The sequence below is a fragment of the Miniopterus natalensis genome, chromosome 1, assembly GCF_054644295.1.
Source record: "Miniopterus natalensis isolate mMinNat1 chromosome 1, mMinNat1.hap1, whole genome shotgun sequence".
NCBI lineage: Eukaryota > Metazoa > Chordata > Mammalia > Chiroptera > Miniopteridae > Miniopterus > Miniopterus natalensis.
In genome coordinates, this window is record NC_142081.1 from 157,919,229 (window position 1) to 157,941,772 (window position 22,544).

At 34.1% G+C, this 22,544-nt stretch overlaps 1 protein-coding gene across 2 annotated transcripts in view; it reads left to right on the forward strand.

The window, feature by feature from the left end:
* The window catches only part of CNOT6L (CCR4-NOT transcription complex subunit 6 like), a 98,917-nt gene that overhangs the window by 30,981 nt on the left and 45,392 nt on the right, over positions 1-22,544 (forward strand). Inside the window, exons 2-4 of one of the 2 annotated variants that reach the window (XM_087826804.1) lie at positions 3,965-4,086; positions 6,252-6,438; positions 7,927-8,012. In XM_087826804.1, coding sequence (XP_087682930.1) covers positions 3,975-4,086; positions 6,252-6,438; positions 7,927-8,012 — 385 coding nt within the window. In that variant the 5' untranslated portion in view covers positions 3,965-3,974. Of the gene's footprint in view, positions 1-3,964; positions 4,087-6,251; positions 6,439-7,926; positions 8,013-22,544 lie in introns of those variants that run through there. The other variant, XM_087826812.1, reaches the window with a different exon arrangement.

The following is a 22,544-nucleotide window of genomic DNA, read 5'->3' on the forward strand; positions in this document are numbered from 1 at the left end:
ATTAAAAAAACTACCAAAAAAAAAGTAAAAGGTTGTGTCAAGAAGGGGCTTTTAGTTTATTTTGTTACATGATCAGGATCTCCAGTATAAATTAGATTGATGTAATGGAAGGATCCTTTGGGAACTGATGTAAGATGTAGAAATTAGAAACTCTTGTAAAAACTAATTTAAAAATCTGTCTCTTTCAAATAAACAAATGAGCACAATAGAAACGGACTCATAGATACAGAGATCAGACTGGTGGTTGCCAGAGAGGAGGAGGGTTGGGGGGGCTGTGTGTAAAAGGTGAAGGGATTAAGCACAAATTGGTAGTCACAAAGTAGTGACAGAGATGTAAAGTACAGCATAGGGAATACAGTCCAATAATATTGTAATAACTATGTACAGTGCCAGGCGGGTATTTGAAATATTGAGGACTACTTTAAGTGTACAGTTGTCTGACCCTGTGCTGTATAACTGAAACTGATACAAAATAATATTGAATGTAAACTTTAATTAAAAATAAAAGAAATAATAATAAAAATAATGCCTTGAAGCCCTCCTAGTTATTATTTTTTTCAAAGGTAAGGGAGTATATTTTTACCCAGTATTAAAAAAACATTTTTTAAATGGTAAAAAAATCCCCAAAACTGCCTTTTTTTTTTTTTTTAATCAATTTGAAAAAGAAGGTGGGAAAGGAAGTAGCTATTATGCTTTCCAAAATGAAACATTTCTATTTCTTGGATAAAAAGTGTTTATCACTTCGTACATAAGCCTTGGGATGACCTATGTATGAGAAACCACATTATCAGTGTCACATTTAGAGATTTAAAATAGCTTTGAATTATTATTTTATACTTTAAGTTATTTCAAAATAGGTTTTTGTGGTATGTCTCCAAGGTGATTGATGCTGAGGAACTGAGATGGAAAACAAAGCTGTGTAGGAGGATTCAATAATACCAGTTTTCTAAATTTGCTTTCTCAGGGTTTTTTAGTTAGTGCATTTGAAAACCTCATGTTTCAAACAGTAGTGATTGCTGGAACTATAGATTCTATGAAATTACTTAGTTAATCCAAATGAAAAATGTTTTAGCTTAGTTAGGCTATCCAAATTTAGATTGACTTTGAGGAATTAAGTAACTCGTAGTTTTATTGGCTTCCTAATCAACGGCAAAAGAGACCTCAGACCAGCCCTTATATGGCAGCATTAATATTATTTTGGTTTTTATGTATTGCAGACATTGGTAAACATTTTATGGATCTGTTTTGCAGAAACAAATTTTGTAAATTTTAATGGACTCTCAAAGTTGGAAACTTGTGAAATATTTAAAAATATATAGTTTTATATAGTAGCTCTTTCAATATTAGAATTAGAGGGTCAAGAGATATTTTAAAAATATTTAGGGAAATGGAACATGTGGCTTTATTACCATTTCTTGAGATTAATTTTTAGAAAAGCATTGTCTGTTAATTGGCTGTGAGATGGGAAGGGCGAGTAAAGGTGGTAGATTTTTGGATTACATTCCATAAATACATATTAAGTGCCTATTATATGGTAGGAACTGTATAGAGATATAAAAAGGATATTCCTCCACACAGAAATAACTCATAGTCCCCTTAAGAAACATACCATCTATGGAATACTATGCAGCAGTAAAAAAGAAGGATCTCTTACTCTTTGAGACAGCATGGAGGGACTTGGAGGGTATTATGCTAAGTGAAATAAGCCAGTCAGAGAAAAACAAGTATCACATGATCTCGCTTATATGTGGAATCTAAGGAACAAAATAAACCAATGAGCAAAATAGATCCAGAGACATTGAAACAAACTGATGAATTTCAGAGGGAAGGGAGGGGCTCGGAAAAAGATTAATCAAAGAACTTACATGCATATATGCATAACCCATGGACAGACAATAGTGCGGTGAAGGCCTGGGGAAGGGGTAGGAACAGGGTGCAGGGGAGTCAATGGGAAAAAAAGGGACATCTGTAATACTTTCTATAATAGAAATAAATTTAAAAAAGAAACATACCATCTAGTGGGAGCCCGTGATTAAAATAGCCAAATTTAAGTTGACCTCTAATCCTGTGCTGCTTTATGCTTTATAAAAAGGATCTAAAATTAATGAAGCATGTTTTTGCAAATTTTGTAGTCTGTTTTTTACCCATCCTCATCGTAGGTAATGGATTTGTAGCATGTCTTTGAATTTGGATCTGTTTGATTTAGCTTTGATCTTGTGCTTTTGTACCCTTACAAAACTACCCAAAGAGAGACACGTGTTTTATGGTGAATAGTAGAAATTCTGAAAACCTTGTTATCTAAAAATTTTATTTTCAGAGGTATTTTACAGAGGTTGAATGTGGTAGAAATCAAGTTTTTTCCCATGTGGAAAACCATCCTATACTTTAGTGCTGTTAGGAGATCTGGGACAGTTATGGGAAATAAAATATAATTTAGTATCACCCAAGTTGTATGATAACATTAAAACAGAAAGGTTTAATATGGAAACTTGGAAGCAAATTACTGTTAACAGATGAACAAATGTGGAAAATTTTCTCTTTGCCCCTTTTAGTAAGGGGTAAAGATTGACTGTTTTACCTTTAGAAATAAAAGGGCAAATTATGGTATGGGAAACTTTGATTGTACTCTTATAAACTAGCTTTGATTTCTTGAAACATGATAGAATACCTGTAATTTTTTCTCTCTCTGTGTAGCAAATTTCAGACCACCTGAAAGTAACTCTTCCATTTAGATATAAATTCTAAATTCTACTTAGAAACACTCCCAGATATAGACACTTGGTTTTGGTGTGTATATGTTTGTGTGTGTGTGTATTAAAATGTGAGCAAAGAATCAACTATAAATACTATGAGGCAATTTACTAATAGCATGTGGGAGTTTAATTAGATTCAGGACTTTGCTATTTACTATTGTTAGATTTGGTAATTCTTGTGTTGGCCCCCTGAAATAATTACTTTTAGGGCCATTTGTTATGTGTTTCATATATACATACTAGAGTTTTATGTCTCATTGGTTATCACTTTGGATTGTTCAGTGATTGTTTTGTTAATTACGTGAAGACTGTACATTAGTTTCAATTAGGGTGGCCATGAAACTCATCATTCAAATCAGATACTTTTGAGAGTGAAAAGGACTGATATTAATAATTATCTAAGAACAACAGATATAAACCAAGACAGGCCCATGCAAATCACAATATATATGATTGTACTAATTAGTAAGGTTTTGATAGCAAGTAACAGAAAACATAACTCAAACTAGTTCAAACAATAAGTGAAATGTATTGGCTTGCATACCCAAAAAACGTAGAGCTTGGGAATGCTAAAGTTATGGATTGGTAAGGAATCCAGCTTGCTTTCTCTATTTCCTAGGCTGACTTCTATGGCTGAATTCCCTTATAGTTGTTGGTTGGCTACCAGTAGCAGTTTGGGTTATATTCCTCTTCATTGGTGATCAGCAGGAGAGAGGGACCTGCTTCTCCCATTAACATATAAGAGTTTTAAGTCTCGGTATTGTAGATACTTCTGAATTAATCTATGTGACTAGGAGAATGCCATATGCTGATTCTTTGATATGGGATATCTTGATATCTCTGAGGCAAGGAGGATGGGAGTATCCTGATTCTCTTGGATTAGTCAGAGTCCATTCAGAAAACTGGGGTAGGGTGAGTCTGCCTTGGAAAGCAAGGCAGCTAAATGAAGGGGAATCGGTAGAATGAATGTATTGGGAAGCAACCACAGTGTTCACTGTGAAGTTCAGTGTTATTTCTTGTTTGAATTTTCCCCTACCCATCTTTTACTGAGTTCCTGTAAGAGCCTAGTATACTGCAGAGGTATTTTTCTTCTAGTGAAAATTTGTAGTATAAAATTACTTAGTAGTCTGGCAAGGGGAGACAAAAAGAAAACTTACTATCCCAGTTTTTGCTTTTTTTCCTATAAGGCTAATGATTTTTTCTTTTTTCAGACTAATAGGGATGCCAAAGGAAAAATATGATCCTCCAGATCCTCGCAAAATTTATACCATCATGTCAGCAGAGGAGGTAGCCAATGGGAAAAAATCTCACTGGGCAGAATTAGAAATCTCGGGTGAGTGGAATCTGAATCATTTAACTCAGCGTATAATAGCAATAATGAATAAGGGTTGAGTATTGTTATATTTATTTTTTTGTTGTATATTCTTAATTAGATGAACTAGTCAATAAAATATAATACACTGAGATACTAATGTTTAATTTATCTGTTACTAATGTTTTATTTATAACTAAATATATTTGCTCATATCCTTTTTGGGAATAATACCTTGAGCCAGAGTTGGCATCTAGAATTAAAGACATCGGGAGTTCAGTTTCTAAGTAAAATCAGGTTTTTTGATATAATAGATTTTGTTTTGGCTATTGCAGAATAATTATTTTTGCAAATTGAAATCTTTGCCACCCCTATCATCCCAATGTTAGCAGAGTAGGAAGTCTAGAAACTTTGTTCTAATAAATATATTAACTGTGTTAATGATCTTACATATTTAGGATTTGCTAAAATTGAATATGATTTCCAAAAACTAATAACCCCAGTCTAGTTGTGAGAAACGTAAGACAAACTCAACTGAAGGATGTTTTACAAAATACCTAATTAAATTACCGAATAGTACTGTACTAATGTTAGTTCCTAGTTTTAATGAAAGTACTATGGCAACTTTTCTGTATATCTAAAATTATTATAAAGTTAAAATTTTATTAAAAATAGAATGTGAGTAGTTTTTCTTTTGTGAATTGATACAGTACAGATTATATAGAGAGAATGTGGTTTTTCCCTAGTAGGCTTTCATTTGGAAGAGTTAAACCCACATTGTCAATAGCAAGAATCACCTGTACATTTAGCTAAAAAGGGAACTGGGTGGATAGGTGATGGATGGGTAATGAGAAGAATGAATATGAGCAAATCATATTGGGTTAACCTAGGTTTTCTCAAGTTGGCACTGCTGTCACTTAGAGCCAGACAATACTTTGTGGTTGAGGGCTGTTGTGCACTGTAGGATGTTTAGCAGCATTCGTGGCTTCTACCCACTAGATGCCAGTAGCACTCCTCTAGTTTTGACAACCAAAAATGTCTCCATATTGCCAAACTCCCTCAGGGAGCAAAATTGTCCCTGATTGAGATCCACTCCATTAAACCCTGGGTAAAACTGAAATAAGTTCCTCTTGAAAGTTTTGTTTTCCTATTAAAAAGCAAAATCCTAGTTGGCATTTTAAGCCTGATTATAGATAGCATGAAGGAACCTATGGTAGAAAGAACTCTGGACAGAAGATCTAAGTTTGAATTTACTGCTCATTAGCTACATGAAAAGTAGCATTTCCCTTTTGAGATTTTTGTGCCCTCTCTACTTTCTACTGCTTTTAAATAAAAGTCAATTGTTTGAAAAGTGATATGTAATTAAAGTACCATTTTACTTTTGTAAAGTTTATAAAATAACCTTCATATAAATTATTAACATACTACTACATTTTATAGAAGCTGAGGCTAGGTGATTTGCCCAGGCTTGTGTAGCTAATAAATGGCAAAAATCAGGAATCTGAACTATGTCTTCTGACTTTCTAATATGTGTTCCACCGTAGGTATAAGATGCTGAATGATTTGTAAAACTTAATGGGTAACGATTTCCTTGAGTATGTTTACTTAGTGGAAATATTAAACTGGAGTTAATGTATAATTGTAACGTTGGAAAGCCGGGGAAGATGTCTCTTTGGGGGGTTAAATGGTTTTTCTGGTGACTAATCAAAGGTTGGTTCTATATCATAGTAATTACTCATCTATTTAAGTTTGTAGACTAATCCAGGCCCTAGATATGGATAAACCTTGCACTGTTATTTTTTATTGAGTATATGAGAAATACCTTTGTTAGGACTATGACTCAAAAAAAAATCATGATTATTCTACCACAAAAGCTCAATTTAGCCCAAGCTTTATCTTTGAGACCATAGGATCACCTTGATTCCAAGGGTCTTCTCATTATTCCAAATCTCATTTAGTACACGGAAGGTCCATGAGAAAGAATGGTTGTCAGATGAAAGTGGCCTGAAATTAAAGAAGGGCCAGGTGTGTTTGGAAAAGCAGGCAAATGGCATTAAATACAAAATTAAAATGTCAAAGATACAATATCTGTATAAGTTTGCAGGCTCTTCTACCACTTTTTAGTTCTTGTAGTTCAGTCTTTGTCTTGGGCCTAGAGTTTAATGCTTCAATATTTTGCCTTTTAGGTAGAGTGCGGAGCTTAAGTACATCACTTTGGTCATTGACACACTTGACAGCGCTGCACCTAAATGACAATTTTCTTAGTCGCATTCCACCTGATATTGCCAAGCTTCATAATCTGGTTTACCTGGATCTGTCATCCAATAAACTCAGAAGTTTACCAGCAGAACTAGGAAACATGGTGTCTCTCAGGTGAGGAAATATTATAGATATGACTCACTATATGAAATTCTAAATTTACCAAATTAGAAAACTATGGAATGTTACTTATCTTACAATAGGATTTCCATATGTGCTTCCAAGATCAAATGATATGAGTTGATCACAGTGCTTAAGTTGGCCTCCCTTGAACTTTTCTTTTCCTTTAAATTTGGCGGTTTCTGACTAGAAGTGTGCTTGTTTTTCGACGCTCTTTTGACAGACTTGAGGTGGGGTGGAACTACAATACTAAGTCTGACTTTAGCTCAAGTGTATGATCATAAGAATATAATCAGAAATAATTGGGAAAACATAATGTGCTTATTAGTAAAACTTTTAGGAATATATCTGTTTTAAATAATACTTATATATTACAACTCCTTAAGGAAAACTTAAAACTTGATAAATGGATTTATTTCTAGTTTTTCAGAGTTCTTTAAGAATTTCTTCATAGGAGAAAATTTTGTAGAAATCTAAAGACCTTGTATAAATGTTCCTAATACAAACAAGGATTGTTTTTCTATATTGTTTATATGCTGAGTAGTAATTAAAAAAAATTTTGTCCTGTTTAAACATATGGTTTTAAAATCTGGTTTCTCACTATCCTCTTACTATATGTCTTTGTTGGTTTTCTATTTTTAAAAAGTACCTTTTAGTTATTAAATAAGAGGGCTGTTTATTTTTCCTATAGTCTGCACAAAATTTTACGATCATAAACTCAGACCTTACCTATGCTATTATATTATTTATACTATCCTAATGTTTTATTTTTAAATTTTATTTATTGATTTTTAGAGAGAGAGAGGGGGGAAGAGAGAGAGAAAGAAACATTGATTTGTTGTTTTACTTACTTATGCATTCATTTGTTGATTCTTGTGTGTACCCTGGCCAGGGATTGAATCTGCAACCTTGTCTTATTGGGACAATGTTCCAACCAACTGAGCTACCTGGCCAGGGCTCCTATGTTTTTACTTTTAATGTTTATGTTCTATGTCACTGATTGTTCATCACAGTATCTTGATGTGATTATGGTTGTAATCAGTAATAAAAACTGATATAGGTGATTGGCTATTAATTATAGTTAAATCCTGAACTTTGTAAATATTTTACTTTTTTTGTGAATTAGGCTAGGTTCAGGGGTATCTGTTGTCTTTGAACACTAAGAATATCTGTCACTCTGATCTGATAGGTATTAGGATGAGAGAGAAAAGGGAGTAGATTAGGCCTGAAAATGATATACAATTTCTACACCTTTAATAGTCTGTGCTAGAAAAAGTAAATTATAGAAATACTGTTAAAAGTTGTGGCAGTTACACAGTTTGGAGTACTTTAATATTAACAGTTTTAGATAAGCATATAAAAATGTGCCTTGAATGTATACATCACTCATGGTATGTTAGAGGGAAGGCTAAGAAAATAATCGTAGATGTTAATAATGCTTGATAAATTCAACTAAAACATTTTTTTTTTTAAAAAAAACAGGGAATTGCTTTTAAATAACAATCTGTTACGGGTTTTGCCTTATGAACTTGGTCGGCTCTTCCAGCTACAAACTCTAGGTTTGAAAGGTGAGTGTTTTTTTTTTTTTAAATGTAGCATTAACACTCAGTATTGAGGTATTCTGAGCCTTTTAAATACCATTTAAGTTACAATATAAGTCAGGTTTTAGTGTAATTTTGAAAATATGACTATACTTTCTCTTGCAAGCAAAAAGTGGTTTTTTGGTAATGAATTGAGCTTCAGGATTTCAACATGCTGCCATCATTTTAACAAACTTATGGGGGAATGTTTTGCTTTTATATTTACCTTTAATTTTCTATAAAACTCTAAAATTTTTTAGAAGAGACATTTCAAATTAATATTAGTTTTTTTTCTGTTGTCTTTTTTTAAAAGAATGACTTAATAGAGTAAACCTTAACCTTAGCTGGAATATCCCATATCAGGTATTAATAGAGTAGATAAAATAGCATTAAAATAGCATATTATATGATTGTAAGAGGGAAAACATTGTAACAGTAAAAATGAACTATTCCTAGTGAGTATAATTATTCTAAATAAAATGTATTAATCCAAAATGCATGCTCCACTGATAATCTTATCTCAGTTAGTTTGGGATGTAAGTCATACTCAGTTTATATAAGTACTGAAATTTGTATAATTTTCTCTTATAGCATAGCATAGGAAGAGGGGTTTATTTTGAATTCAGAGGACTAAATACAGACATACTGTATTGGTTAAACATTTTATTCTATGCTCTTGAGGAATGGACATTAAATCAAAGCATATAAAGTATACACTTTCATATATTTTGGTTTTCTCCTTCAAAAATTGAGTGTCCATGAACATGTTTTGTTTGCATTTGCCTTTGTCATATAATGAAGCATTAAAAATGAAACTTGATTAAGGGTGAAAAGAATGCTGACATTATTGATTGAAATGACAGAAATGGTATTAGGCTCCCTTATACAGTTAACCCTTTATAAATTAGATAATTATATGAATGGTGAAGTCTTAGTTTTTAGTTTCTCTGTAGGATATTTTGGATTTTTAAAATTATGTATGAAGTGGAAAAATATTTTCTTGAGAATTAACCCAAGCCATTTGAAATTTAACTGTTGGGATATTTTGCCTAATTCTGTATGTGCTATATCTTATTTTCTATAAATATAGTTAAAATAGCCGTCCAACTAGAGTTGGAATAGAGTCAGGTCTGTTCCTTACTAAAAAAATATTATGAAATAGTTGTCATTTTTGATAACCTTAGGTTCATGAAGTATGAAATTCATATTTTTATACTGATTATAATCAGTTATTTTTGTCTCTAGGAATAACCATTGTTTCTTTTAACATCAATCAGAACAGTCGTTTTCCTCCTTTTAAGATTGATAGAGAACAGATCAGTGATAAGTGAATAATTTACTTATTGAATCTAGTGAACTTAACCCTTTGTACTGCATTCAGCATTCTTGAAAAAGCACATATTATATATCTTACTATTTCATAACTCTAATCCATGCTATCTCATATATAGACATGTTCCCAGAAAATTTATATTAAGTATCAACTGAATGAATCATTCTGAATATCTATTATCTTCTTAGTCCTTCATTCTATTTTACTGGTTAAAATGTTAGTCTGCTAAACTACAGTACCCTTATTCACAGGCAATATGTTCCAAGACCCTCCAGTGGATGCCTGAAACCAATGATAATACCAAACCCTATATATATATACTGTTTTTTCCTGTATGTACATACCTGTGATAAAGTTTAATTTATGAATTGGCACAGTAAGAGATTAACAACAACTAATAATAAAATAGAACATCTATGAAAATGCTACAATAAAAGTTATGTAACTGTGGTCTCTCTCAAGATATTTTATTGTACTATACTCACCTTTTCACTTAAAGGAAGTATTTTATGGCTTCTCTAGGCACATCGGAATTGCAAGGAGCACTACTTTTGTGCATTGTGGCCATTTTTAAGTAAAATAAGGGTTACTTGAATACAAGCATTGTGATACCTCTACAGTTTATCTGATAACTGAGATGGTTACTAACAGGCAGTAGTGTATGCACAGTGGTTACACTGGACAAAGGGATGATTCACCATCTAGATGGGATGGTAGGAGATTTCATCATGCTACTTAGAGAACGGCATCCAATTTAAAACTTATGAATTGTTTATTTCTAGAATTTTTTATTTCATATTTTTGGACCTTGGTTGGCAAGCGTGTCACTGAAGCTATAATGGGAAGACTACTGTATTTTCTTTGTCTGGCCTTTGATCCTAGTGTCCTTTTGTCTACTGATTCACAGTTGTTAAAAATCTCTTCTTAGACCTCTAGTCTTTTAGATGAGGCACCAGCTCTATCTTGCCAACTTTAACTCAGCTTTGTTCATGTCTATAGATAAATTCCTTTTCATTAAATTTAGTTTGTTCTATGGTAAATACCTATATGCAGCCCTTTTCTATGAGAGTCTGTTTTTCTGGCAGTGCCACTTTTTTGTTCAAGTGATCCAGTACAGAAGAGCAAAGACCTTTTAGAAATGAAAGAAAATCTCAGAGCCCTTTCTGCCTTCTTTCAAAAGTTAAAGAGGGTAAAAACAGGATTGGTTTTATAAAGCAATTGAAAGAATAAAGTGTCCCTAATGAATGGTAGCTTTACATTCTTAGGAAGGTAAAACTTGAAATAATTTCTTAGTTTTAATAGCTACATAGTGGTACTTTGTGTTAAAAAGGGGGGAGGGAGTGGAATGGAGGTTTAAAATAGCACTGTGATGTACTTAAACAAAACAATGAGAATGAACCACCTGTGAGATTCCTTTTTGTCTTTTTTTTTTTTTTAATTCCATTTTGTCTTGAAACTGGCAAAAGGAGTGCCTTTTTTTCCATTTCCTTGTCTACCTCTGAAGTTACTGAAGTTTTGATAATGATTTTGATTATCTTGGCTCAACAAGCTAATTTTTAGAAGTTCTATTTTGAGATTTAAGGAATGTGTGTGAAGAGTAGAGTATTTGAGGAATTAGGATAAAAAGTCCAGTTTAAAAACTACAGACATGGCCAGTCCAGCAAATTGGAAGTGTTCTCTTAAGTTACTTAAAAACCTAGCGTATTAATTGTATGGAAGAAAAGGTGTAAGTTATTTTAAATAATTTAGAATTCAGGTCCTAATGTGTTAGGCAGTTCTTTTTCTGACATATGGTTGAAAGAGTTGTCCTCAGGCATTGATGTCTCAGTTCATAAAAAATTAAAACCTTCAATAATTATGAAAATGTCTAGGTTTCTTCCAAGATTACTTATCTCCCTTAAAAGAAAATGGGCTGTGGCAATAGATTCTTTTACTTGTAAAATTTTTTTATTCATGAAATATATAAAAGATTAACTGCATACATTTTAAAAGGAAATAATAAAACAAATAATGTTCTTAGTACCTTTTTTAAAAGTACACTTTGAAAATCTAATTGTCATTCATAAAGAGTCAGAGTACTTATTTCTGTGTTAAATAATGAGCTGGAAATCAGTAAGTAAGAGAACAGTCTAGTACAGAGCATGTTTAAACACCTTACTCACTGGCTATTTCCAGCCAGAACTCACCCTTGCGGCCGGCTACTTTTCCATAATGACCAGTCAGCAAGGTGTTTAATAGTTCATATAAGAGAATATACAGATAACTATAAAATATAGAAAGTTGATAACCTTATGCGTAACATTAATAATGCCAATTGAAACTATACTCAGTTTTCATGAATTCCAAAAGTTTTGTCAAATAACTGTTGGTGAGATTATTGGGAACAATTCATCACATCTTATTGGTGTAGACCTTCTGTACATTTTAAGTTTCCTGGTTTCATTTTCATGATTGCATCTTCATCCCTTCTCCCAGAAGTTAGTACTGTCCTGAATGGTGTGCTGGCTATTCTTTTACTTTTCTTTCAGTCATTCAACAGATATTGATGAGCTAGGTACTGGGCTTATGTATGTATCTGTTATGGGTGTTTTAACCTTTATATAAATCGAATCTCCTGACTATAATTTTCTGACTTGCTTTTTTTCAGCTTTATGTTTTTATGATTCGGCCATGTTCATGCATGCATGTAATTGTAGTTTGTTTCATTGTTGTGTTGTATTCTGATATATAAATATGCTGTAATTTATTCATTCTACTGTAGGTACTTAGTCGTCGCTCCCACCCCCACCCCCCCCCTTGGGCTACTATAAACAGTGCAGCCATGAACATTCTTGTGCATGCCTTTTATAGAGTTTCTAATAGTATAGTTGTTGGGTTGTAGAGACCTGTACATCCTTTGCTTTATTAGGTAATGCCATAGTGTTTTGCAAAGTAGTTGAACTAAAATACATTCCCAAAAGTAATATAGTTCGCATTTTTCTTCTTTTCAACACTTAATATTGTCAGATGTATAAAATTATGCCCATTTTGAGTATGAAATAGTTTCTAGTTGTACTTTTAATTTGCATTTTCCTAGTTGCTAAGAAGATTGAGCATCTTTTTATATATTTATTGGCTTGGTTTCTTCTATGAAATTGCTATTGATGACTTTTGCTCATTTTCACTTGGAATATTTGTTTCTTATTAATTTGTAGGAGTTCTTAACTTTTGTCTATTTTGTATTGTGAATGTCTCCTTCCACTCTAAGCTTTTCTTTTTGTTTTCTTTATTAATATCTTTTAATGGCTAGAATTGATATTTTTATTATAGTTGAATTTAAAAACCTTTCGTGGTGAGTGCACATTATGTCTTGTTAAATAAATCCTGCCCTACCCCAGGTGAGAAAGACATTTTCCTATATTACCTTCTAAGTTTTGTAAAGTTTTCCTCTTCATAGTTAATTTTTTCATTCTTTTGGAATAGGTTTTTCATATGAGGGTTCTAATTTTGGGAGGGACCTAATGTTTTTTCCCTATGAATAACAAATTGTCTCAACACCATTTAGTGAAGAGTTTTCCCTTTTCTCATTTATCAGCAAAGTAACCTCTCATATATCAACTATGTCTAGGTCTGTTTCTAGAATCTTCTGTATATCCAGTAGTGAATTTGTCTAACCCTATGCTAATTACTAAAGCATCATAATTACTATTATGGCTTTATATTAAGACTTGATAGGTGGTTTGGGAATTCCCTTTACATTTTTCTTCTGCATTGTCTTAGTAGTTTTATTGTTTTGGCTCTTCCTCGTACATAAGAAACAGCTTGTTACCTTTCATAGAAGCTGTTGTGACTTTGGGATTGCACTGAATGTCTGAATCAATTTAGGAAGAATTCACATCATAATTATATTGAATCTTCCTAACCATGAATTTGACCATTCTCTGCATTTATTTAGATCTTGTTTAATGGTTTTGAAGAAAATTTTATAACTTCCTGCACACTGGTTAAGCACATCTTTTGTTGGCTCTGTTTCTAGGTACTTTATAAGTTTTTCCCCCTAATTTTATATGTCTCTTTCATTTTAAAAGTTGCCTTTCCTGCTTATTTGCTCTTGTGGCACACAAATATGATTCTTTGAAAAATAGGTTTTATAGTAAGCTTTTTGGCTAAATTCTCATTGTTTTTAAAAATTTGTCTGGAAGTACTTTTTGGTTTTGTATGCAGGTAATAATTTCATCTGCTAATGGTGATAGTTTTGTTTTCTCCTTTTAAATTATTATATATTTAATATTTTTTCTTATTTTAATGTACTAACTAATGTGTTTAGTACAGTGTTGAATAGGAGCATTAATAGTGGACATGTGTCTATTCCCAATTTTAAAGGAAATGCTTTTAATATTTTTCCATTAAGAATGATATTTGTGCCCGGCCAGGCGTGGCTCAGCGGTTGAGCGTCGATCTAGGATCCAGGCGATCGGGGTTCGATTTCCCGTCAGGGCACATGCCCGGGTTGCGGGCTCAATCAATGACTCTCTCATCCTTGATGTTTCTCTCTCTCTCCCTCTCCTTTCCTCTCTCTGAAATCAATAAAGATATATTTAAAAAAAAAAAAAAAAGAAGAATATTTGCTCTGTATTTTTGATAAAATATTTTTTTAGTTTTAGAGGTTTTCTTTTATTCCTACTTTGCTAATCCTTATTCAAGTGCTGAGTTTTATTAAATGCTTTACTTCATCTATTGAGATGATTATATTATTATTCCCATTTAATAGGATTGGCAGTTGTAAGAACTATTGAGGCTTTCTAATTGTTAATGAGCGAATTTTGTTCGACTATATTTGTTCTATAAGAATTTGTCAGCTTTTTAAGTTTTCAAACTTATTTGCATAAAAATGTTCATAATATTTTCTTGATATAGTTTTAGATTCTGTTCTATTTATAGCTATATTACCCCCACTTCGTTTTTAAGATTAGTTATTTGTGCCTTTTTTTTTCTGATATAGTGTCCTCAGGAGCTTATCAGTTAATGTTTTTTTCAGTGACTCATTATTGGCTTTTATTTTTTAAAAAGTGGTTTGTTTCTGCTTTTCTTTGTTTTATCTGAATTTATTATATTTTTTCTTTTTTCTCTTTTAAGTTAGGTATGTGGTTTATTCAGATTTGTCTTTTCTGCTGTTTTGGCCTAAGTATTTTTCATATAAGTTATCATATCTTTTTTGACTCATCAGTTATTTAAAACATCCATACATGTATGATTTTAAATTTAGCTTTTTTTATTGTTAGCTTTAAGCTTAATTGCATTTCAAGCAGTTAAGGTAGCTTGTATGAACCATTTCTTTGACTTTGTTGATTGTTACTTTGTGGCCTAGTATGTGATCAGTTTTTGTAAATATCATACTGTATCTGAAAAAATATTGTTCCTCTCACTGTTGGGCACAGCTCTATATATTTTTCCATTAGATCAAATTTGTTAGTTGTATGATCCAATCTTCTATATCTTCAAAATTTTTTGACAGTTTTCCTTTGTAATAATTAAGATATTTATGCCAAAATTTCCATTAAAATAGTGGATTTGTTCTTGTCCTTATGTAATTCAGTCAGATTTTGCTTTGTATCCTTTGAGATTATTTAATTAAGTGTACCAAGTATATGTATATATTTTGTATATTGTATATACTGCTATACTGCCAGTGAATTAAACCTGATATTAGGTAGTAAACCTTTTTTTCCTTTGTTAGGCTTTTTGTCTATAGTCTATATAAATATTATAGCTATGCAAGTATTTTTTGGTTAATGTTTGTCTAATATATCTTTTCTCATCTGTTTACTTTCAACCTTTCTGTGTACTTATGCTTAGGTGTATCTCTTACAAATAACATATAGCTGGACTTTGTCTTTAATCCAGTCTGATTTTACTTTGTTTTTAATGTGGGTTCAGACCAGTTGCCTTACCTAATTGTGTTGTTACTATCCTACTTTTTGATTTTACTCTTTGTGATTTCTTTTCTCCTTTTTTTGGCTTTATAAAAATAAGGTATGTGTTTTCCCTTGTTTGTTTCTCAATCTGTATACTTTCTTCTATTGGTTTGGAATTTGTACATCTTATTTCCGACTCTTAAGTGATGACTTTTGAAATTTTACCTGGAATATATTTTTGAAAGTAATAAAATTTCAGCAACCCTTTTACTGAGTTATAATTTATTTTTAGCTAAATTTACCCCTTTGGTGAATTTTTTTTTTCTTTAAACAAAGAGATTTTATTTTTTATTTTTATTTTTTAAAAATATATCTTTATTGATTTCAGAGAGAGGAAAGGAGAGGGAGAGAGAGAGTTAGAAACATCAGTGATGAGAGAGTCACCGATCAGCCTCCTCCTGCATGCCCCCAACCAGGGATCCATCCAGCAACCCGGGCATGTGCCCTGACCAGGAATCGAACCCTGATTGCCTGGATCCTAGGTCGATGCTCAACTGCTGAGCCACACCCAGCTGTGCCCTTTGGTGAATTTTGACAGACCTATGCAGTTGCATAACTATCACCACAATTGAGAAATAGAACTGTTCTTTCACCCCTCAAAATTCATTTCTGTTTGTTGAAGTGAACACCTTTCCTTGATCAGCCCTCAGCTACTACTTTTCCAGACTGTCATATATGGAAACATACAGTATGTACTCTTTTGAGTCTGGATTCTTTCATTTAGCATAATGCATTGGAAGTTCACCCATGTTGTTGCATGTATTGGTAGTTAATTTATCTTGCTGAGTAGTATTTTATTGTGTGGATGTACCACAGATATTTATCTGTTTGCAAGTCGAAGAACATTTGGGTTGTTTCCAGTTATGGGTGGTTAGGAATAAAGTCACTATAAACATTTGAACACACATTTCTGTGTGAAATAAGTTTTTATTTTTCTTAAATCAGCTTACGATTTCTAAAAAGTATCCTGCTGGAATTTTTATTGGGATTGTGTTGAATATGTAGATCAGTTTGAGGAGATTCAGTATCTTAATCTTGAGCCTTAATATTGCATCTTCCAATCTACGAGTACAGTATATGGCTCCATTTATGGAGGTCTTTATTTTTTTAATGTTTTGTAGTTTTCAGCATGTAGATCTTGCAATTATTTTGCTAGATTTATACTTATTTGATATTTTTGATGCTATTGTGATACTGGTTTTTAAATTTCCAGTTATTTATTGATATTGTATAGAATTAAATTGCCATTGATTTTTTTAAAAATTTATCTTTATTGTTGAAAGTATTATAGATGTCCCCCTTTTTCCCACTGACCCCCTCCATCCTGCTACCCCTGCCCCCCAGACCTTCATCACACTGTTGTCTGTGGGTTATGCATATATGCATATAAGTTCTTTGGTTAATCTCTCCCCACTCACCCACCCCACAACCCCTGCCTTCCCTCTGAGATTTGTCGGTCTGTTCCAGGCTTCTATGTCTCTGAATCTATTTTGTTCATCATTTTATTTTGCTCATTATATTCCACATATGAGTGAGATCATGTGGTATTTGTCTTTCTCTGACTGGCTTATTTAGCTTAGTATAATACTCTCCAGGTCCCTCTGTGCTGTCTCAAAGGATAAGAGATCCTTCCTTTTTTTACAGCTGCATAGTATTCCATGGTGTGAATGTACTACAGTTTTTTTATCCACTCATCTACTGATGGGCATTTAGGCTGTTCCAGATATCAGCCATTGTAAATTGCACTGCTATGAACATAGGGGTTTGTTTGTGATTGGTGTTTCGAGTTTCTTAGGATATATTCCTAGAAGTGAGATCATTGGGTCAAATGGCAGTTCCATTTTTAATGTTTTGAGGAAACTCCATACTGTTTTCCATAGTGGCTGCCCCAGTCTGCATTTCCACTGGCAGTGTACTAGGATACCCTTTTCTCCATATCCTCGCCAGCGCTTGTCATTTGTTGATTTGTTGATGGTAGCCATTCTGACAGGTGTGAGGTGATATTTCATTGTTGTTTTAATTTGCATCTCTCTGATAATTAGTGACTTCAAGCATTTTTTCATATGTCTCTTGGCCATCTGTATGTCCTCTTTGGAGAAGTGTCTAGGTCCTTGGCCCAATTTTTAATTGGATTGTTTGTCTTCTTTTTTTTAAGTTGAATGAGTTTCTTATATATTTTGGATATTAACCCTTTATCAGATGTGTCATTGGCAAATATGTTCTCCCATACAGTGGACTCCCTTTTTGTTTTCTTTTGCTGTGCAGAAGCTTCTTATTTTGATGTAGTCCCATTTGTTTACTTTGTCCTTTGTTTCTCTTGCCTTAGGAGATGTGTCAGCAAACGTATTGCTACGAGAGATGTCTGAGATTTGCTGCCTACATATTCTTCTAGGATTTTTATGGTTTCATGTCTTACATTTAAGTCTTCTATCCATTTTTAGTTTATTTTTTGTACAGTGTAAGTTGGTGGTCTAGTTTCATTTTCTGCATGTACGTGTCAATTTTCCCAACACCACTTATTGAAGAGACTGTCTTTACACTTACCTATATGTCTGTTCTTCTGCCAGTACCAGGCTTTTTTGATTACAGTGACTTTGTAGTATAACTTGATATCGTATTTGATCCCTGCAACTCTGTTCTTCTTTCTCAAGATTGCCATGGCTATTCGGGGTCTTTTTTGGTTCCATATAGATTTTTCTTTTTTTAAATCCTCACCAGAGGATATTTTTTCTATTGCTTTTTAGAGAGAGTGGAAAGGAGAAACACACACAGAGAAACATTGATGTGAGAGAGACACATCGATTGGTTGCCTCCCCCACACGCCCCAACTGGGGCTGGGGATCAAGCCTGCAACTGAGGTACATGCTCTTAGCCAGAATTGAACCTGGGACCCTTCAGTCCATGGGCTGACGCTCTAACCATTGAGCCAGACCAGCCAGGGCTGTATAAATTTTTGAAGTGTTTGTTCTAGATCTCTGAAATATGCCGTTGGTGTTTTAATAGGGATTGCACTAGATTTATAAGTTGCTTTGGGTAGTATGGACATTTTAATGATGTTAATTCTTCCAATCCGTGAACACTGTATATTCTTCCACTTGTTTATATCGTCCTCTATCTCTTTTTGCATTGTCCTGTAGTTTTCTGAGTACAGGTCTTTTACCCCCTTGGCTAACTTTTTATTCCTAAGTATCATAATTTTTTTGTTGCAGTGGTAAATGGGGTTGTTTTTTTACTTTCTCTCTCTCAAAGTTCATTATTGGTGTATAAAAATGCCATAGATTTCTGGGTGTTAGTTTTGTATCCTGCTACTTTGCTGAATTCATTTATTAAATCTAGTAGTTTTTTGGTGGAGTCTTTAGGATTTTCTATGTACAATATCATGTCATCTGCAAATAACGATAGTTTTATTTCCTCCTTTCCAATTTTATGCTTTTTATGCTTTCTTGTCTGATCACTGTGGCTAGGATTTCCAATACTATGTTGAATAAATAAGAGTGGTGAAAGTGGACACCCCTGTCTTGTCCCTGTTCTTAAGGGAAATGCTTTTAGGTTTTGCCTACTGAGTATGTTAGCTGTACCCTGTTCTTAAGGGAAATGCTTTTAGGTTTTGCCCACTGAGTATGTTAGCTGTAGGTTTGTCATATGTGGCCTTTATTATGTTGAGGTATGGTCCCTCTATTCCCACTTTGCTGAGAGTTTTATAAAAAATGGGTGTTGGATTTTGTCAAATGCTTTTTCTGCATTTATTGATATGGTCATGTGATTTTTGTCTTTCAGTTTATGTGATGTATCACATTTATTGATTTGGGAATATTTTACCAGCCTACATCCCTGGAATAAATCTCACTTGGTCATGATGTATGATCTTTTTAATACATTGCTGGATCCGATTTGCTAATATTTTGTTAAGGAATTTAGCATCAGTGTTCATCAGTGATATTAGCCTGTAATTCTCTTTCTTTGTAGTGTCTTTATCTGGTTTTGGAATTAGGCTAATGCTGACCTTGTAAAAAGAGCTTGGAAGTGTACCTTCCTCTTGGATTTTTTGGAGTAGTTTGAGAAGGATAGGCATTAGTTCTTCTTTGAATGTTTGGTAAAACTCTTCTGTGAAGGCGCCCGGACCAGGGCTTTTGTGTATTGGGAGTTTTTTGATTACTGCTTCAACTTTATCAGTAGTTATTGATCTATTCAGGTTTTCTGACTCTTCCTGACTGAGTTTTGGAAGGTTGTATTTTTCTAGAAATTTGTCCATTTCATCCAGGTTGACCAGCTTGTTGGCATATAGTTGTTCATAGTATTGTCTTACAGTCCTTTGTATTTCTGTTGGATCAGTTGTTACTTCACCTCTTTTGCTTATGATTTTGTTTATTTGGGTCCTCTCTCTTTGTTTCTTGATGAGTCTGGCTAAAGGTTCATCAATCTTATTTATCTTTTCAAAGAACCAGCTCTTGGTTTTGTTTTATTTAGTCTCTATGTCATTTATTTCTGCCCTGATCTTTATTATTTCCTCCCTTCTATTTATGTTGGGCTTTTCTTCTTGTTCTGTTTCTAATTCTTTAAGTTGTAGGGTAGATAGTTTATTAGAAGTTTTTCTTGTCTTTTGAGGTAGGCCTGTAGTGCTACGAACTTCCCTCTTAGGACTGCTTTCATTGTGTCCCATAGATTTTGGATTGTTGTGTGTTCATTTTCATTTGTTTCCAGGAAGTTTTTGATTTCTTTCTTAATCTTATTGGTAACCCATTCATTGTTTAATAACATGCCTCCATGTATTTAGCCTCCATGTGTTTGAGTGTTTTTTAGTGTTTTCATTGTAGTTGATTTCTAATGTCATGCCATTGTGATCTGAGAAGATGCTTGATATGATTTCAATCTTATTGAACTTGTAGACTTGTTTTGTGTCCTAACAGGTCGTCTATCTTTGAGTATGTTCTGTGTGCACTTGAGAGGAACGTATATTCTGCAACTGTGGGGTGGAATGTTCTGTAAATGTCAGTTAAATCCATCTGATCTAGTGTGTCATTTAGGGTCACTGTTTCCTTGTTGATTTTTTGTCTGGAAGACCCATCCAGTGAAGTCAGTGGGGTGTTAAAGTCCCCTACTATGACTGTATTGCTGTCTATCTCTCCCTTAAAGTCCTCCAGAATTTTTTTTTTTTAAATAAATTTAGGTGCTCCTATATTGGTTGCATATATGTTTATCAGGGTTATATCCTCTTGTTGGATTGATCCCTTTAGTATTATGTAGTGACCTTTTTCTCTTGTTATGGCCTTTATTTTGAAGTCTATTTTGTGAGATAGGACTATTGCGACCCCAGCTTTTTTTTCATTTCCATTTGCATGGAAAAGTTTTTCGCATCCCTTCACTCTCATCCTGTGTGAGTCTCTTGTTCTGAGGTGGGTCTGTTGTATGCAGCATATATTCCAGTCATTTTTTTTTTTTAATCCATTCACCTACCCTGGCTTTTGATTGGAGAGCTTAATCTGTTTACGTTTAAGGTTCTTATTGATACATACTTATCTATTTTATTTCTTTATGCCTATGTTTCTCTCTTTCTCTCTATTTCTACTTCTTATTACAGCAGCCACTTTAACATTTCTTGCAATGTGGGTTTGGTGATGATAAACTACTTTAGCCTTTTTTTTTGTCTTGTCTGGGAAGCTCCTTATTTCACCATCTATTTTGAATGATAGCCTTGCTGGATAGGCTATGTCTTGGTTTAAGATCCTTGCTTTTCATTACCTTGAATCCTTCATGCCATTCCCTTCTGGCCTGTAGGGTTTCTGATGAGAAATCAGCTGACAGCCTGATGGGAGCTGCTTTGTAGGTAACAGCTTGCTTTTCTCTTGCTGCCTTTAATATTGTCTCTTTGTCTTGAATTTTTGGCAGTTTAATTATGATGTGTCTGGGCGTGGGCCTCTGGATTTTTCTTGCTTGGGACTCTCTGTGCCTCCTGAACTTGTGTGACTTTTTCCTTGACCAGGTTAGGGAAGTTTTCTGCCATTATTTCTTCCAACAGGTTCTCTGACCCATGCTTACTTTCAACCTTCTCTGGCATTTCTATGATGTGAACATTGTTACATTTCATGTTGTCCTACAGCTCCCTTAGACTGACCTCCTGTTTTTTAATTGTTTTTTCTTTTTGGATCTCTGCTTGAGTGATTTTTTTCTACCCTGTCTTCTAATTTGGTGATCTGATCCTCAGCTTCCTCTAATCTGCTGTTTATTCCTTCCAATGTATTCTTTATTTCTGCTGTGTCATTCTTCATTTCCTTCATAGTTTGCATATCTTTTTTCATGCTATTGAGCATCCTTACAATCAGTATTCTGAACTCTGTATCTGATAGATTGCTTATCTTCATTTCTCTCTTCTTCTGGAGCTTTCTCTTGTTCTTTCATTTGGGGCTTGTTTTTTTGTCTCCCCATTTTGGCTGCCTCTTTGGGTTTGTTTCTGTGCATTAGGTAGATCTGCTAGGACTCTGTCTTTTTAGAGGGTCTCTTTTACAGGCCAATGTCAGCTGCTGTTTGTTACTGGCCTTGATTACCCTCTTTGGAGCTGTCAACAACCCACAGCTTGTTGGTTCACTCTGCTGGACTGGCTTGTTATTTTCTCTGCTGGGACTCAGTATGTTTGGATAGGACCAAGACACACACCAAATTCAACTTTTCCAAGGCCAGGGCCCAGAAGCAGATAAGGCAGAGACTCAAAGCACCCAGAGGTCCATCTCTGCCTGCAGGCTGATTGATCTGAGTGTCTTAATGAGCCTCAGGCTGTGGACCACAAGATGTAAACTTCACAGGGTGGGGCGAGAGGTGTGTCAGTGGGTGGGGTAGTTGCTCCCCCCCTTTGCCCCCCAGGGAAAAGCTGCCTGGCTGTCAAAGGTCTGCCTGAGGAAGATATCCTCTGCAGTATTGGGGGAATTACTCAGCACAGGAATCTAGATGGCTGCCCTCTGAGCTCTATCTCCTTAAGAGGGTACCTGCACTTCCAGCTGTCTCTCCCTGGCAGACAGAAACCCGGCTGCTTTTCACAGCCAGATGTTATGTGGGTACCTTTCTCAGTGCTGTGGGCTGGGAAACCCAGCTTGGGTTTAGGCCTCAGAGTTCTCAGTGGGAACCCCCCACAGCTGAGATATCCCTCCAGACCTTCAGCTGCTGCCTGTGGGAGCCAGGCCAGCCCTCTTGCGCCTCTGCACTTTCTACCAGTCCCTCTGCAGTCTCCACTTTATGTCCTTG